This window comes from Rutilus rutilus, assembly GCF_951802725.1.
Source record: "Rutilus rutilus genome assembly, chromosome: 16".
NCBI lineage: Eukaryota > Metazoa > Chordata > Actinopteri > Cypriniformes > Leuciscidae > Rutilus > Rutilus rutilus.
This window is the reverse complement of record NC_140224.1, coordinates 25875499-25895276: the sequence shown is the minus strand read 5'-3', so window position 1 is coordinate 25895276 and position 19778 is coordinate 25875499. Positions and strand designations below refer to the sequence as shown.

General features: G+C 36.0%; 1 protein-coding gene across 1 annotated transcript; it reads left to right on the top strand.

Annotated features, from left to right (window-relative positions):
- Positions 1–543: 543 nt before the first annotated feature.
- On the top strand, positions 544–19755 carry ogfod3 (2-oxoglutarate and iron dependent oxygenase domain containing 3). The gene is made up of 9 exons (XM_084434025.1): positions 544–730; positions 1019–1230; positions 3615–3690; positions 4906–4948; positions 6261–6325; positions 6822–6878; positions 7298–7451; positions 10720–10843; positions 18699–19755. The coding sequence occupies exons 1-9, from the start codon at positions 663–665 to the stop codon at positions 18833–18835; spliced, it is 936 nt and encodes a 311-aa protein (XP_084290151.1). The 5' UTR covers positions 544–662; the 3' UTR covers positions 18836–19755.
- The last annotated feature ends 23 nt before the right edge of the window (positions 19756–19778 follow it).

The window sequence follows — 19778 nt, the reverse complement described above, 5'->3', positions numbered from 1 at the left end:
TCATTCAAATAAACTGTAATATGGAATAAGAGAAACACTACACACTTATTCACCCAACTACCACGGTTTAGTTGTTTTATTATAATTGTGATCATTTCTTTAGTGTAATTATTTTTTCAGTCCCATCAGTTCTGTCTGCCATAAATCTTTTAGCAAGAAATACAAAATAATACATTAACCCTTTAAAAAAAAATGGAACTTAAAAAGTATTCTGCTTTAAGCTTTTATATTGTAATATTAAGAACACGTAGAAGTACTACAACTTAACCCTGTGTGGATGGTAAACCTTTATTTTGAAAAAAAGATGAAGCGACCCTCAGGTTTACAGTCTGACTTAAACCTGCATAAAGTCTTGTAATAGTTAATTGGTTCTTTTTTCCCCCTTTTTTTCAAGCTTTGAACATAGATTTATTTATTCGAATCATAAAAATAATTTAAATTCCATCACACGATACAAAAGAGTGCCATCTGATCTGTATTCCGTAAATATGCTAGACTTTTATTTTGACACTATAAACGTCCAGTGTTTGACGACGTCCTTCCGGGCGCTTTCACTCTGAACCTGCTCTGAACTTGTATGGGGCAGTTCAGTACAAACATTGAGTGAAACGAAACCATACACGTGTTATGTTGATGCACGCAGACAGGTATATGTATTAAACATGACTGTACAACGACGAGTAATCAGTAAAAACCCAGAAAGTAGCGCCATTGAAAAGAAAATTAAGAGGTAACGTTAATGATTTTCAATTTCTGAAACTTTATGAGCTCACATTGACTTTGCCTTGCAGAAAAATAATGAGTGATGTTGTTTCAAATCCTTGTTTACATGCAGAATACTCCCTGCATAGTGGAAAATAAGTGTATTTCTCATGTTCCTTTCGTTGTGCAAACTGACAGTCAAATGAATGGATGAAAGAAATGCACACCTGACAGTCCATCATCGGCCTGTGTGTTCTTAGGCTGTATTTATGCGACCTGTGTTCTCAGGCTGTATTTGTATGGTGTGTTCATTCAGGGGAAATGCGCAGAGACAGGCCTCTTCATGGAGAGGTAACTGGTCCATGCTGTTGCTGTTGATAGGAGTCACTGGACTAGGGAGCCTGGTGTATTTCACATGGACTGATGACTTAACACACACTTTGGTGTCAAGAGGTGAAATCCTCACTCAGCCCAGAGTGTTCACGGTGGACTGCTCTGAAGACTACAAGAAGCACAAGCTATTCCCAGGTATGTTGGTGGTTCTTCTTCCATTGACTGAGCTTCATCCCCTCAAAGTGCAGACTACATTGCAAACTTGATTGGAAATTTCAGCTTTGGTTTTGATGTGCATTTCTGGGTTTTATAAATTTAACATGCAATAACGATGATGTTATTGTGAAATTTGCATATTGAACTGCAATTGGTCTTTTATATTTTTATCTAGGCCTATACTACATATTACCATCAAATTCTTTCTCTATTTGTATTCATATTTTATTACAATTCTTTTGCTATTTGGCTAGTATGTTTTATTTTAACTGAGTTGCTTTTTTCTTTCAGAGAAAATATAATTTTAAATAAGTATAATATATATAATATTGAAATTATCAGGAATAAAAAGTCAAATGACAATGTCAATTTATCTTTTTTCCCTTCTTGAGCAAAGTTATTACCAACACAGATCGAATGTGTTCATACCTTTCAACCATTATGTTATTGAGATTGTTTGCATATTGAACTGGAAGAGGTCTTTTGTATAATTATCCAATCTATATTTCATTACAATAATTTTGCTACCTTGCAAGTATTTTTATAGTATTTAACTGTGACATTTAAACCGCATTTACATGTATTGTTACTTTTGTAGAGAAAATATAATAAATAATGTGTATTAACATATATAATATATGATATTGTACTATAAACTCACTGGCCACTTTATTAGGTACTCTTGTTCAACTCCTTGTTAATGCAAATATCCAATCAGCCAATCACATGGCAGCAATGTAACAAAGCATTTAGGCATGTTAACACGGTCAAGACGATATGCTGAAGTTCAAACTGAGCATCAGAATCGGAAAGAAAGGTTATTTAAGTGACTTTGAACATGGCATGGTTGTTGGTGCCAGTCGGGCTGGTCTGAGTATCGAAACTTCTGATCTGCTGAAGTTTTCATGCACAACCATCTCTAGGGTTTACAGAGAATGGTCCAAAAAAGGATCAAAATATCCCGGTGGCGGCAGTTCTGTCAGGGGAAAATGCCTTGTTGATGTCAAAGGAGAATGGCCAGACTGGTTCGAGCTGATAGAAAGGCCACAGTAACTCAACTCGTTACAACCGAGGTCTGCAGAAGAGCATCTCTGAACACACAACACTTCCAACCTTGAAGCTGAAGGACTACAGCAGCAGAAGACACACCGGGTGCCACTCCTGTCAGCTAAGAACAGGAAACTGAGGCTACAGTTTGCATTGCCTCACTAAAATTAGAGTGCTAACAAAAAAAAACTGAAGAAGCGTTGCCTGGTCTGATAAGTCTTGATTGCTGCTGCGATATTCAGATGATAGGGTCAGAATTAGGTATAACATGACTGAGTTCACTATACTCAAATGGCCTCCACAGTCACCAGATCTCAGTCCAATAGAGCACCTTTGAGAAGAAGAGGAATGGGAGACTTGCGTCATGGATGTACAGATGACAAATCTACAGCAACTGCGTGATGCTTTCATGTCAGTATGGACCACAATCTCTGAGGAATGTTTCCTACACCTTGTTGAATCTATGCCATAAAGATTTAAGTCAGTTCTGAAGGCAAAAGGCGGTCCGACCCGATACAAGCAAAATCAAGAAAAAGTTAAAGTATTTAACTTAAACTGTTATTTAATTTTTTCCTCTTGAACGCAGTTATTCCAAAAGTTTATGAAAATACTTTGAACTAATGGGCATTGCTGTATCAGAGGAAACCTGCTCCCAAACAACTTCTAGGAGTAAACAGCTTTTCTTGAACAAAGCCAGCACCTGTGCATTCCATCAGTGTAAATCATGAAGGGAGATATTTGTTGAGGAGCCAGAGCTGTGATTGACAGTCTGAAGCCTCCCACATAGGACTCATTACCGAACCTCACACCAGCTTCACAAGCTCTACGCTCCACGGACAAAGCAAGCCCTGGAATTAACAAGCATTCCCTTGGCTCTAGTTCATACCACTCTCTTTAAGATGGGTGCAAATAAACTGTGGGAAAGAGACAATATGTTTAGGAAAATATGTTGTCCCGAAGCCAACCGTAGCCATTTTGCTGGTAGGTCTTACAAATCCCTCCAGGAATTCCTACTGGATTCTACCAAGTGGCATATGAATCTATGCCAAAATACTGTATAATGTGGAATTTGATTGGACTTAGAGCCTTGTTGTGAATTGAACACCCCACTGTGAATGTTGCCTGACCAAAAGCGCTTCCTCTTTGAGAGGATGCTGGAATACATTTCGGAGTCATTACGCAGTACATTTAGCATTTTTCAAAGTCATTGAATATGCAGTTTGAAAAGAAAATTTGGCAGAGGCGTAGAGCCAGTTACTTTAATTGGTGTCATAATTAATGAATCGATATGAACGGCTAATGCATTCTGTCCTCAGGTTGCACCCCAACAAAATGCGGCAGAGCTATTTCAGACAGTGTTGTGACTTTGGAGGAGGCACAGAAGCTTAGAAGGTACACATTCACACAAACGTACATCAAAATATATACACTATCGTTCAATAGCTTGGGGTCGGGAAGAATCTTTAATGTTTTTGAAAGAAGTCTGTTATGCTCAACAAGGCTGCATTTATTTGGAAAAACTGTAATATTGTGAAATATTATACAATTTTTTTTTTATGTTTTCTATTTTTATATATTTTAAAATGTAGTTTAGTTCTAACGAGACCCTAAAGGGAAAATGTGCTGGAAAAATACATATTTCAATGCTTTTGTGTTCTCTCGTAAAAGTTTTGCGTACCCCCGAGAAATTTTGTTTGCTTTCAAAATATTTGCATTCACTCGGAAAAAAGTTTGTGTTCCCTCAGAAAACTTTGTTCCCTCGCAAAGTGCTTAAGGTTTTTTTTTTTTTTTTATGAAAGTTTTGCAAATGAATGGAACGTTTTTTGGTGGGACATTTGCAAAAACAATGCAAATGCATTTACGTATAATTTTTCCTCCCATTTCATTTTTTTTCATCACCATGTTCCTTTAGGGGATTCATACATTTCTGTAATGGCAAAGCTGAATTTTCATCATCATTACTCCAGTCTTCAGTGTCAAATGATCCTTCAGAAACCATTCTAATATGCTGATTTGGTGTTCGAGTAACATTTCTCAGTATTACAAATGGTGAAAACCGTTTTGCTGCTTAATATTTTTTGTGAAAACCGTGATACTGAAAGTGTATAGAAAGTTCAAAAGAAATCTTTTATAACATTAAGGCGTGTTCACACCAAGGACGATAACTACAATGATAAAGATATAGTTCTAAAATCATTCTAGATATAAAGTATAGCAGAGTCCACACCACAAAGATAACGGCACCGAGAAACAATATAGTTGGAATCACTTTTAGAATAATTTTTTCCAGCTGATGTACAAAAAAAACAATGACAGCCAATCAGAATCCATCCTGGGTTAGGGTTAGAGCTCGGGAATTTAAAGCGGCAAACGACACAACTGCAGCGTGCTTATAATAAACAGAATGATATCGTCCGGTGGTGTGGATGCTAATATAGTTATCATTATATTTATAGTTATCGTTATTGGTGTGAACGGGTCTTTGAAAATGTCTTTGCTGTCTTTTTTGATCAATTGAATGTGTCCTTAAAAAAAGAAAAGAAAAAAAATCTTAATAACTCCAAACTTTTGAATGGAAGTGTACGTGTGTTTCCTCTAATTCCACAGGTTAGCTGAGCGGGGGATATCACTTGCTGGCTCAGATGGTGGTGTGAGTAGAAACTCTTTATGCTTGCATCGGTGTTTAAAAATTGCTGCATGTTGGTCTATCAAGGAAGCAGCTGCTTGAGAACACAAGAGGGCAGTACACACTATGTTTGAGACTTCAGCTGGAATTCAAAAGCAAACTTCTTTTCCATTGTGATGGCACCATATTGTTTGGTACGATTGAGTTTCTACAGGAAAGCACTTTCATTAAGAGTGCGTTTGAGAATTCACATTCAGTGGGTGGCAGATTCTGGAAGCAACTATTGTATGTTTGATGGGAACAGCGTGTGACATTGCCAGTGGTGAAATTGCATTTTACATTCGTAACGGATTAAGCTCAACTCACCAGTTCATCACTCTGTGGCTTAATGGTAAAATACTAAAAAGATAATAATAGAAAGTACATGTGGTTTCGAGACCTGAACCATGTTGTAAAATAATGCACCAGAAACAATTTAGAGTGAATATAAGATCCTTTTATGTGAAATAGTTAAGCAGCTCGAGTTTGATTTGTTTTGCGTCAGTGATTTGTTGGTGATGTTTCTGCTATAGTGGCATGGAGTGGCGATGAACTTTTAAAAAAATACACTAAAACCAGTGGCATTGTGAAATATTATTACCTTTTTTTTCTATTTTAAAATGTATTTGATGGCAAAGCTGAATTTTTAGCAGCCATTGTCACGTGATCCTTCAGAAATCATTCTAATATGCTGATTGACTAATAATGTGACTACAATTTTTTCGGGATGCTTTTATGAATGGAAAGCACAAGAAAACAGCGTTTATTTGAAGTATAAATATTTTGTATAGCTATTAATGTCTTTACTGTCACTTTCTGTCAATTTCACCCATTGTTATACTGATAATATAATTTGTAATTATACATTTCATGTGTAGAAAAATGCAAAATTGAAGCATGTTCACTTGTGGTGACTTTTGAACCCTTCTTATGGGATCTCACCAGGCAAAGAGGCCTTTTATAGAGTGTAACCAGTGAACTAAAAGAGGGTCCCGCTGAGTTTTTAACAGCAGATCAGCCCCATCATGATGATTTATGATGTGTGCGGAGACAGAGAGCAGGGAATACCAGGGCTGAGAGGAGTCCATCTGTTGACCTTACGATGAAGCATGAATAACAACAACCTCAGCGGTACAGTCCAGCGCTCGGGTAGTTGCAAGCCCTCAGTGGTTGTCTTTGGACTTGAGTCAGACCCAGAGACACTAGGGAAAGCTGGGCTTTAATAGTCAAATATTGACTGTTTCCACTTTGAAAGTGTTTCCACTGTCTTTATTCCGTTCACTTTTGTTGTGTACAGGCCTCCATCCTGGATCTTCACTCTGGGGCGCTGTCGATGGGAAAGCAGTTTGTTAATATCTATAGGTGAGTATTCCGTGTGGATTTATACGGCATCTAACAGGATGTCGTCTACAATTGAACTCCACCGACTGCTTGATCTGTTCAAATCCCAGCTCTATCAGATTTCTTGAGGTGCGTTTCATGTAAACATCAAAGTATACCCCTGTGCCCGAGGAGCTGAGCAGAAATCAATGGCGGCAATGATGGGAATGACTTGCTAGCTTCGATTGTGAAAGATCGTGTCTTCATCTCTTACACCTGGAGATTTTCCTCATGTGTTTTTATGAGGTTTACACTTTGGTGCCCACACACAGGCTGGTACTGTGCTGGCAGTTAACTTGTACAGCTGGCATGTGTTGGCACGCTTGTTGTGACATTTGGTGTGTATCTATTGATGCTTGCATTTTGATGTGGCGGCAGTATTTAAATGGCTGCCATCCTACAAACGTTTAAGGTGGTGTGTTTGATACTGGTCTTTTATTTTTATTTCAAATCAATCCATATGCTTTTTCATCCACAGATATTTTAAGAATGAGATAAAGGATGTTTTTACAGAAGAAGATTTTGAACTATACAAGTGAGTGATGTGGAAATGTTTGAAGCATTTCTTTTGACTAAATCTATTAACGCAAATCAATCAGTTCATAAATATTGGATGAGTCCAACATTGGTCTATTTTATATTTTACTTTATTTAATTGTATTTTTTTATATTTTGCTTCATTTTGAAATGAATATTTATTGTGTGCTTTTTCTTCTTAGCTTTGTCATTGTCACTTTAACTATACACCTGCAGAGAGACATTGCATTGTGACTCATGTAGGTTTTAAACCATTAGCATTTTTACGACAATGTGTCAAGTCAAAAATAGTTTACCCACCAACTAGTTGTTTAGAAAATCTGTGGTTTTTGTAATGCCTATTATGGATATGGATGGATAAAAGTACAGCTGATGACATCTATATAAAGAATTTTAATGTGCTCTGTTTTAAACTAGGGATGTTCGTGGCCGAATTCAAAAGGTGATAGCTGAGACGTTTGGTCTGGACTCCAAACAGATGTACCTCACCAAGCCCACCTTCTTCTCTTGCATCAACAGCACCTCTGCCAAAACCACTCATGATGAGTACTGGCACCCACATATCGATAAGGTAACTGGCACATCCAAGAAAACGCTTAAGGGTCTAGCTTTTAAATCATATCCTAGGAATGTGAAAGAACTGCTAATGTTTACTCTATGACCAATGTTCTAAAACTGCCAATCACATTGGTTCTCTCAGAACATGGACCAAAAATATCTCCATGCGCAAGGGCTCAGATGTTTTGAACTAGTTTTAATAGGCCATATTATTACAAAGTTGACATTTATAAATAAATAACGTTTCACATCAAATTAATTCAGTGACTTGAAATAAAGCAGAACTTAAAGATTTGCCTCACTAGACAAGTATTTATATCAAACACAAAGGGATTTGGAAATGAATAATGGAACTACATTAATATTATATTCATGATGTAACCATGCATCAGCTAATTATTACAGATATGAAATTAATTGGCACTCAACCCCAATTACTGGCGTATGGGAGATCCCCACAGCCCTGTGGTGCCCGGCTTCATGAGCCATTTATATAATAGTTGAATTTGATTTTAAAGTGGCAAATATGCTTTGTATTTACAGAGACTTTTAATGCTGCAGTTGATGTATTCTATACATGAATCATAATCACAGGGAACAATGAATCACACACTGTAATGTTCATTTATTGATTTGCACCTGAAACATGCTGATTGATGAGACATTTATGCTTTCTAAAAGACTGACTTGAAACGTTAATAAAAAAAATTCAGAACCGAACTGGCAACATAAAAAGAGCATTATTTAAGAGCGGGCTAAATTGCCCATTATAACATAACTTCTGCTTTCAGCTGTATAGTTATCAGGATTCAATCGCTTTAAGGCCTTTAAGCACATGCGTAAAAAGGTATTATGTTTTAAGCCTGTAACCACCGTCCTAGATCATTGATGGAAGATACTATTTACAGCCAATATAGGTAATTTACTTAAGTTTTTTTTTTTCAGCTTTTTAACAGTTTTTAAGCTTTTTAACAGTTATAACACCACCTATGGCCCAAACTCCATAAGCTTGCATGTTACTTTAGAATCATATGTCACATATGCTCACCTAATTTCGTGGATGTTCTATGTAAATCAGACACGAAAAAGACAATTTTCAGCAATATCATGTGATTTGCCATAGAAATATAGCATTTTACACCTTTTTAACAGTTATAGTGTCATCTAAGTCCTTATCTCCATAAAAGCTTGCATGCCTCTTTAGAATCATATGTCGCATATGCTCACCTAATTTTCGTGAATTTATGAGTTTTCGTTTAGGATTGATAGGCTTTTGGGCACACTTGGCCATGGCCATTTGATAAATGACCCTGTTATAGCTATCCAAATGCTAAAGTTATTTTTTTATTATTATTATTATTGACCTAGAGAGTCCAGAGAGTTGTACTGCAGTTCTAGAGGTTGAGCGAATCTAAACTTATGTAACAGTTGCTCAAAATTCATTGCCCGACAGCTGCCTTGTTTTTATAAATGCGTGAATGTCCTCATTGACCATCACGGCACCTTGGACAAAGATACCACATGCCAGTTTTCAGATCATTCAGAATGACTGTTGCATAGCTATAGCTGTTTTCGTGTTTTTTAATTTTATTTTAATTAATAAAAAAAATTCACCAAGTGGCCAGTCGCTGCGTCCTTTTTCACATGACCACAGACTGAGCCAAGGATTCCAATGATATAAGTGAGTCTGCGACTGACGGTTTAGGAGTTATGAGAGATTTCGTACTTTTGATCGTTGTACCGCTACCATCAGGCCAATCGGGGCGAGTCTTGGTTATGTTGTAGACGGGGTGGGTACTACCATCCCTCAAAGTTTTAAGGCTCTGTCTACTGTCTACGGTCTGTCTTATCAATTTTAAAGCAGAATGTTGATCTTTGAAAATCACAACAATTCCAATAGGGTTTTAGTGCTACGTGCTTACTCGTGCGTAACGAGCCCCAGGAGGGGCCAGAACTTGCGGTACGCCACAGGCTCTTATGGTTTTAGCATATTTGAGACTATTCTCAGATTTTTCTCATGCATAAAGATGGAAGTGCTCAGCAATATATGCACCCAAAACAATGTTTGGTACAGCACTTATAGGACCTGAATTCTTTATTTGGCCAGACTTAAAATCGCAACATTTATCGCAACAACATTGCCTTTAAAAGACATGATTTATTTTTGAAACAGTGTAATGTTCCTACATAACTTTCTAGCTGTTGAAATTAGGTCTTGAGGGGATTTAAAAACGAGTTCAGGTTCATTTATGTCTGGTCTTTAGAAGTACCTTTTGATCTCGGAGTTGGTTGTGCGTTTATGAATGTGGCCATCAGGTCATTTCTCTTTGCAGGCGAGGTTTACGTGCTTGACTAACACGGAGGAATAAACTGCTTACATTGATGATAAATTGCTTTTGTGTTTTGGATTTCTTCATGTTGCATGAGAGGCAAAAAGATAAACAGATTGAGAAGGTTGTTGTAGCTTGTGGCTGCACCTATTGGTTTGTTTTTGAAGTGTAATTGTCCACATTGCGTCATCATCTGTCATTTGCTTATACAATTTTACAATTCACTCGAATCAGCTCGTGTTTAGTCAGAAATGCATTACGCCAAAGTGATAATGTGCTGTGCTGGTAGGGTTTGTCCATTTTGGGTTGTGGGATGATATTTTGGCATTGGTAGAATAATAAAAGCAAATAAGCGTCTCAAATGCTGAATGTACTCCCTCTGCGGTAGGTGTGTGGAATATTCCTCATTAATCTGTCTCTGAAAAACCACTGGAAACAACGTGCCGTCGCCAGAATACTGCCAGTCTTAAACCCTAGATTAGATTAAAGTAGTTAAAAGTGTTATCCGACATGCAGAGAAGTGACGCCTGTGTGGTTTGGGATCACTAAAGAGATTTCCCTCATAAAGCAGAGCAGAGTTTAAAGTCCCAGGGATGCCATTAAATTCTACCACTGTTTTTCGTTAAGCCAGGAAATCTTAGGTTTTACTTGAGGGCTTTTTTAAAATGTTTGTATTTTTATTTTTACTTGTCTACATTATAAAAATTGCAGCCATTACAAATTAATTAATTAATAAATTTGTCAATCAACAGAGATTAGATTGTTTTAAGACAACTAAAAAAACCATCACACATCACGTCATGATCCATTTGGTTCTCCCCATCCAACTAATTTATTAAAACATCTTAATTAGTGCTTTAGGCTCATGCTGAGATTTTTTTTTTGAGGTTTTTACAGAAAAGAAATGTTCATGGGGTTTAAAATGTGCTTTTTTTTTTTTTTTTTTTACAGGAGACTTATGGATCTTTTGACTACACATCTTTGCTCTACTTGTCCGATTATGGTTTGGAGTTTGGTGGCGGACGGTTTGTCTTCATGGACCCGAATAGCAACAGAACGGTGGAGCCACGGGCTGGTAAATACACACAATATCACACACATTGTCTGGATTTGTCTGGATTTGTGTTCAAGCAAGATAAGGATTAAATTGTGGCTGTCAGTTGTTTTTTAAAAATTAAATTGAATTTATGGTAAGATTAATTAAATTATATGCTGATTAATCAAATTAATTATGTACAGTATATGCATATGTTTAATGAGAAATTCACCAAAATGAAGATCTTAATTGTTGTTGACTTGAGGTCAGGAATCGGATTCTTGTTATAAAATAAAAATGTCGATTTCTCTTATTGATTTCTTTATGAGCATATCAGTATGATTTTAAACCATTCAAGTGCGAGACGACTCATGCACTGTTTTCAGAGCTGCAGGCATATGTAACTATATTGGATCTTTGCAACTCTTAAAGTGTTAGCAGCCTAATATTCCTGCTGCCATCTCTATAATAACACTAATCAAAAAACAAAAGACAGAGAAAATTCTCTCGTTCTTGACTGAATAACTTTTCTAACAATATTTTAATGTATATTTTATTTATAAAGTGCAGTGTTATTTTACATTTGATTACAGTTTCTGTATCTGAATACTTGAAAATCGTAAAAAAAAATTATTTCAATCATATCTTCGTTCAGTTGTATCTATTTGTTGCGATTGCTTTTTTTTATTTGTTCTTTTTTAATAACTGAGTGTTTGCTTGTCTTTAATAATGCTTGAAATGTATATTAGTTAGTTGTTTTTCTATGGTATTTTTAAACCACAGGAAAACGTTTTGTGATCTGTTGAGGCTGTTAAATTTCAAATTATTGGCAAAATAATTCAAATTATTGATGTAAATTTCAGATTATTGGCATGGTAAAATTACAATCTTTTTAAAATAATTATTTGTAGTTGTATTAATAGGTTAAATAGGCTGGTAATTGATGGCATCATTTAACTTTTTTACAAAGAATAATTCTATTTCAAATAAATGTTTTTTTTCTTTTAACATTTTATTCATCAACAAATCCTGGACAAAAATGCAACATTTAATAAAACTGTTTTCAACTCTGATGATGATAAAACTCAGATGACACTGGTAGCTGCAAATTATGTAAATTATACTTTAAAATATATTTAAATAGAAATCGTTATTTAAAATTATAATAATATTACTGTTTTTTTTTTTTTTTACATTGACTTTTGATCAAATAAATGCAAATTTGATCAAATAAATCTTGGTGGGCATAAAATCTTTCAAAAGCATTAAAAAAATCTTAAGCCCAAGCCCAAACCTGTGAATGGCAGGGTACGTTAATATAAATTAAAAATATGTAATATATGTATGAAAATGCTTAAAGCTAAACTCTACTTTGTTGGATTTACATTTAATGCCCACTGGGAATTTATTTCATTTCTGTGCTCCTGAATATTCAAATGACCTCTTGCCAGACAAGGTGTTACGTCTGCTTAAATTAAGATCAGTCACGCTCTGCCTGGTAACCGTGCCTAATGTGGCATATAATGTGCAATGTAGAATGATAGTTTTGTATAACATGGTAAGTTTCCAGTCTTTGAATTCTATTGGGAGGGGGAATTGCAACTTAAAGTAGCAATAAGTGTACTTCCTGTAGAAAGACACAATGGTTAAGTACTAAAACCAGTTGATAATAAATCTGTCATGAAGATACACTGCTGGTAGTGTGTATAAACTTTGAGGTTATTAAATTGGCATGGCTGAGGTTCTTTCGCACATTGGAGTCCATTTACTGAATCGTGTAAGTGGTTCTGCAGTTGCATTGAAGTGCGAAAGGATAAGCAATAATTATCACTTTTTGGATGCCACCATGAATTAATATGGAATTTCGCTATGGCTCTCTCCTCTATTGCAATGATTACAGCCACACTCCAAAACCTCTTTATGACTTGTTTTACATATCTTTTGCATGGACTAATTATTTTGTTTTCTCAGCCTGGCATTTTGATAAGGTCCCATGATGACGCCATCCATGAATAGCTGCCTGATTATTTGGTGTGCACGGAGAAGCTTTTATTTTGACTCGTGCCTGTGAATTAATTTACCTCTCAGCTCTTTATTAGAATCTGTCACTTTTGAGTGGATAATGTTTGCTATTTTCCAAGGTGCACTTGGTGGCGTCATTCAATGATGACAGAAACTGTCAGGCTCCTTCCTTTTAAAATAGTGGTTCTCAGCGGGGGCGTTCAGATAAGGGACCTGGATAATGGATAGGGGGCACTGGCCCATAAAAGGTTGAGAACCACTACTTTAAAATCTGCCCCCACATATCCCCACTGGGCTGGTTAGAGGTGTTTTGCCATGCAGCGTGACATTTGATCATGGAGTGCTCTCTGAACCCATTAAAGATTGATGGCAGGTGATAGAAGATGGCACAGGTGACTGCAGATAAGAGATAAGCTTTTGTACGTGCATGTACAGGGGTTAAACAAAAATAATGTAATTTAGGCTACAGGGAAAAAAACAAAGATTGCCATTATCTTTTTATTCTCTATATACTCTAGATTGTATAGTGTTGTATAAGTTGTGTTCAGCAGTGATTAGTACAAGTGAAAATGGGTTGAAATGGTACAAGATGGTAAAATGGGTTATTTGTCAGACTTCTAAAAAGGACGATTATGGGAACCCATTTAGCAGGAGCATTTGCAACCTTAACAGCCCAATTGTTTAGTCTTTAAAGAGCAACAGTTTTGCGCACAGCATGGCAAGACTTGCTTTGGCAAAAACTATCGAACACTAAGAAAGATTGTGTCCAAACAACACATAAGTGTATCCCTAAATGCACTGCACTTCACCTTTTTTTTTTTTTAAATAAAAAATACATACAATTTTAATTGTAATTCATTATTCATAAATAATGCATTTGTGAACAGCTAGTTAATTTTTCCTTAGCAAGTACATTGCTGAGAATTTTTTGCTTTTTGGCAACTGATATTTGCACATTCAACTTATTTTTTCATGTATTATGTAACTTTTATTTAAAAATGTGTGATCATTTGTTTCCGAGCAGATAAGTTCACCACATTCGCTAAATTAAACTTGCAACGTGATTATTTTATTATTATTTTTTAAATACAAGAAGTATCAACAGTCTTAGATTTTTCTTCTTCCTTGTGAGACATACAACAGAAACAAATGATAAAACACAATACTGACCTGTTAAATGAATGTGAATATAGCTCAGATAATTAGATTTTTGGAGAATTAGGTGAGAAATGCACAGTTTGAGACATTAAGATCTCCAATCAAGATATAATTTGTGTTTTTTATTTCCTGTAGAACAGTACTGGTGCTGACATAAATATGTGTGCGTGTTTATGTGAGTGATCAGGCATTATTTGTTTACATTTATATATACAGTTGGTGGTACATGTACCTGTCAAAGCTTGACAAACAGGAAATTAAGGCAGACAGGGCTGAAGAGTTGGAAGCACATTAGGGTAGTGTTCTTTCATCATTCACAGTAATCTAAAAGATCACGCACAATGCAATCCTGTCAGTTTTAGCACATTATGAGCTCATGGATACCTAACGTGTGTGCAAGTGTGAAGAGCAAACAACATTAGCTTAAGAGGTACAGTAAGTATGGCATTCTATCTCTTTCTCTCTGATTTCACACCATAGAGAACTTTTAGAAGCCAACATCCATGAAAGAGCCACAATTGCTAAAACTTTAATCTCAGACTCCAATGCTAAAATTTGGAAAAGATGGTGCCATTAATAATCATAAAACCTGAACAGCTGGAGCACCAAGATGAACTTCAACATCTGCTCTGGCCAGCTCAGTCACCTGACTTGAATATCACTGAACCAATGTGAGCAGTTTTAGAGAAGCAGATTCCTTCCAGATTTTAAAGAGTGAGAAGCAGATTCCCACTCCAATATCTCTGAAGCAACTGGTAGATGCTCTGATGGATGACGTCACTGAAAACTATACAAAAAGTAGCATTCATCTAGCTGTGTTATAGGCAAATTGTGGTGAAACACAATAAATAAAAATCGCATATATATATATATATATGTGTGTGTGTGTCACTGATCTGATGTTCTAGGCTTAAAATACCCATTTTAATGCATTATTCATCAGACCCCAGTGTTTTTTAGCTCTGGATTTCTCCCTCCCGTCGTGCCCCGTCTCCAGCAAGGGTGATGATTTTTGAATGCCTGCCTCCAGTTTTAAATGAATTGAGATACAGTGCGTTAGATGTAGCAGGTGGAACATGTTCCTGTTCACTGGGTGGCAGAAGCAGTGAGCTCTGTTGGTGCGTTGATTATCCATCAGGTGTGGCTGATGAGCCCTGATCTTCACTACGGTAATTATTACTCTGATGGATAACTCTGTCAAACAGGCTGTAATTATAACTAGACCGACAATCAACCTCCCTCTTCCATGATGGATGTGAGGAGAGATATTGGCCTGTTGAGATACACAGTGCTTAACACGAGGGAGGAGGACAGAGGTGAGAAGGGGGGTGCTGAAACATGCATAAGGAGAGTGTGAAAGATGACGTCATATTTTAAGATGAGATTGGATGGTGGGGGGAAATGCACTTTATTTTTGGCACACAGGGAAAATTGACGCCTGCCGCTGGATGAATCCTGTGGGATCACAGCTGCATCTCCTGATTTGAAAGTCACAGAGGAGCAACGTGCTCTTAGCCCAGTGAGTGCGGTTAGAACCAGCTGAGGAGTTTAAAGGAAGCAACAGGTGCATTTTTATTGTCAGGTGGAAAAACAAAGGACTTTATTTTTTATTTTTATATATATATATATATATATCTGTGGTGGCAGACGAAAGGAAATGGGTGCAGTTTAAGATGTGTGACACTGTTTTGATGTGCAAATATAGGGATGCTTTTTTAAAAGCAAAAGACCTTGAAGTGGTGAGATACTGTCATGTTATGACTTTATAGTATGCATTTAAAGGTTTTAACGTTAACTATAGTTTCTCTAATATCAATTTTTGCATTTAACCTATTGATTCCAATAGTAAGTTATTTTAAGGCAAGTCAGTTCATTGTGCGACCAGAACTATTTGTCATGATTAAGCTTCAAAAACATTATAAAAAGGAATAATATCTGACAACATGCAGACACATCAATTTCTGAATTGTATTGAGATAAAATGTTTCTGGAATAAACCTAAACGTAACCAAACTAGAAAATAGACTAGATCATAAGTAGCTTTTTTTCTAATTGGTGTGGAGAAAATATTCTTATTAAACTCCTCTCCATGGAAACACAATCAAATCATATCATTACAAACTCTGAAATAATTGCCATTTTATTGTTTCCCTGTGAACCAAGTTAAATGAGAACATGCTGACAAACCATGTGCTCTTCTCTGAGCTTTTCATGCTTAATTTGTTGATTGTTAAATTTCTAAATCACTGAACCTGGTGTTTTTAGCCAGTTTCTCTCTTGCTTGATATCATTCCTCTTCTAATTTTCATGCAAACGCTGTAATCAGGATTTAAAATTTCCAAGCTTAATACTCCAGATGTCCTTAGGCATCTTGCTGGTTTTATGGCATTATACACTTTCCTTCAGAAACATTTCGTTTTCTTAAACGTGTAGCATCATTATAACATTTTAATGAGACTCAATGTAACTTTCACAATAAAAAATGGTCAACGAGGGTCAGAATAAAGCAGACACAGCGGAGGTAATTTGCATAAATATCCTGTTTAGCAAATGTCTCCTTGTGCATCCTCAGTTGAAGTGTACAGAATTAGACTTGGCTAATTAGCATGGAGGCAGCATGCGGTTTTAATAATATCCGTCCAGCTTCAACCTGCATAGTTTACTGTGAAATCTAACATATTATGAAGGAATGTTTTTATTAAAAATGTGTCTAGTTTAAAATACTCGTTTCCTCTTGCTGTAAATCTCAATAATAGCACCATAAGAAAATAATTTATGTACTGGATCAATTAATTGAAATTTGTTCAATTAATAATCGAGAATCAATAATGAGATGTAGATAAACTGTATTGAGTTATAAAACAATCTTCCCATTGTGACAGAACTGATTTAAAACAATTTATGCAAGAACTGACCTTTTCAAGAATTTTTAGAGGTGACATAAATGCAATTTGATTCTCTAAAAATAATAAAATCTTGCTTTGTGTTGATTCACTAAAAAGAACCGGCCCACGGCTCATAAGAGTAAATCGTCTCATCTGTATCTTCCGTGCAAAAAAAGGTGTCAAGGTGTCCCACAAGGGTCTGTTTTGGGACCCATTTTATTTTCTTTGTAATATCTGTTATAACATTCCCAATGCTAGGTATCATCTTTATGCTTATGATACTGCCATTTATTGTTGTGCTTTACAAGCACTTGCAATCAGTGTTTGATATTGTACAGATACGTCTATGTCAACTTAAACTGGTTTAAAATACAGATAAAACCAAATGAATGATATTTTCAAATTCCAAAGCTCTACCCAAGGAATCTTTCTGATATTATATCCTCCCAGCACCAGGGAAATAAAATAGAATGTGTTGCAAGTTCTAAGTACTTGAGTATTCTTTTTGATAGTCCTTTATCTTTTAAGCTTCATATTGATGAATTCATTCCTAAACTTAAGCTTAATATTATTTTATTATTATTATTTCAGAAACAGAACTTTATTTTCTTTCACTGCAAGGAAATATTTGGTGTCTGCAACCTCTTTACCACTATTGGACTATGGAGATCTGCTTCATATGAATGCCCAGTACACTATCTAAAAAAAAACTTCTGGATATTGTTTTCCCACAGTGCTTTACGTTGTATTAGTAGTTGTAGCTATCAAACTCGTCGCTGCATTTTATATGATAAGTCATCTATCCAAACTCCTTATTTGTCTCTGTTTATCTAATACAAATGCATGCTATAATCTTCATTCAAATGACCTGTTATACCTCAAAGTTCCTCAGGTCCGAACTGATCTTCGAAAATTGGATTTTAAATCTAATGCTTCTGTTGCTTGGAATAATTTACAAAACAACTTAAAGCTGACCATGCTTCCATCACTGAAAGGGTTTAAGTTACTTTTATTAAATTGTGTTTTATCCCTTGGTAAATTCAGGACTTAACATGTTGAATGGTGCATTACAAAATCATACTTTGACACTCCTATATCATGCTTGTTTTTATTAACCATTTTCTCCACTTTCGCATATATTGCGTTTTCCTTCCATCCTTTTCCATTACAGAATTCCAATTGCATCGCCTAATACTTCCAATTTACTCTGGCTTTCTTTCAGCTTGCAGGATCTATGTTGCATTATGGATATTCCTCCAGCAGTGCGGTTCAACATACAGCATTTATTCATAGAATTTTACACATGCATTTCCACTTTTAAAAGTCGGTTTTTCAAAAAACATGAACATTTAATGAGATTCTGTTCGACTGTCATGATAAATAATGGTCTACAAAGGCCAGTACCAGGCAGACATAATGAAGGTAATTTACATAAAAATCAAGTTTAGCAAAGGCCTCCTTTCTGCTTCTTAAAAAAGTAGTGTCTTAAAATGAATTCAACAATCCAACCAAGCAAAATTAGCATGTTTTAGTAATTATCCCAGCACCAACTGTGAGGCTTTGGAACCTTTTTCCATCAGCACTCAGATTTACTGTGAACATGAAATGCAACGATAATTGTCAAACACAAACATTTAAATTCAGATACAACTTAAAACTACTTTTTAATCATGAGGGGGGAAAAGTCTGTTGAAAATCCTTAGAGTTTGAACATCATGATTGACTTTAGCCAGATGTTAGCATTCTTCATGTGCAGTTTTTCCGCATATCACTTCAACATTTTTTCCTGTTTCTCTCTGTCATTGTCCCTCTCCTTTCATCTCCTGCAGGTCGAGTATCTTTCTTCTCATCCGGTTCTGAGAACCTCCACCATGTGGAGAAGGTCGTTTGGGGCACACGATACGCCATTACGGTGTCCTTCACATGTGACCCCGATTATGCCATTGATGACCCCTCCCTGCCGTAGGATCCACCTGGCTCAAAGGGACGGATGAGTGACAGGAAACCTAGGGGAAACAAAGGAAAATGCTGAAAAGCTCTCATCTGGCACTTTCAACAGTCAGGTTCATAGCATAAAAAACCCTTATTGTCCCATTAGAAAAATGTTTGGGATTTTCTGTGCTCAAATGGGTTTTGTCTATCTTTATGTTTTTAATTTAAGAGGTGTTTTCAGGAGATTTACTTGAACTGCTGTCATTTTGAAGACACACATCTTTTGGGTTTGGAAGGTGCTTCTTTACAATTGAACTCTCTTTCCTGGCTGTGCTTCACTCTTTAAAATCTTTTATATTATTATAGTTAAATCACTGTCTAGACAGGCAACACAAATGGGATGATTAAACAGGTGTATGTAATGAAAACAAGGAGCTGGGAACCCGATTGTCAAATATCTCTGCTTATGTCACCAACTGAAAAGAAAGTTCTTTGTAGAATTGCTTTCAAAAACTGCATATGCTTCTAATGAAATATCAACATATCAGATAACCAAAAGAACATTTTATTCCTTCACACGTGTCTTTCTACTTGAATGAAAGTTTTAAAAGAGAACTTTTTTTGATATCTTTGATAATGAGTGTGTTGTAATATTCCAGGAGAGAAAGTTGACTTTATATGTCTGTATGAAATGTTGTATTGTGTATCTGATGAGCTTTTGGAAACACATTCCCTCCTTCAAGTGTGTTAGATTTAATTACACTGAGATCATGTGGTCATTCAGCCAATCACAACACGCTTGCTTTGAGCTAATTGGCGTCTCGGTTTACAGACCCAATGCCCAAAACTGGATGCTTTCACCTCTGTTGTGTGAGTTGGAGTAAGATTTAAAACTGAAGGTTGTTACTTCTCTCATGTAAAGCTTAGGTCACTATTAAAATCTTCTCAATAGTATGTTTTTCAGACTTTATGCTATG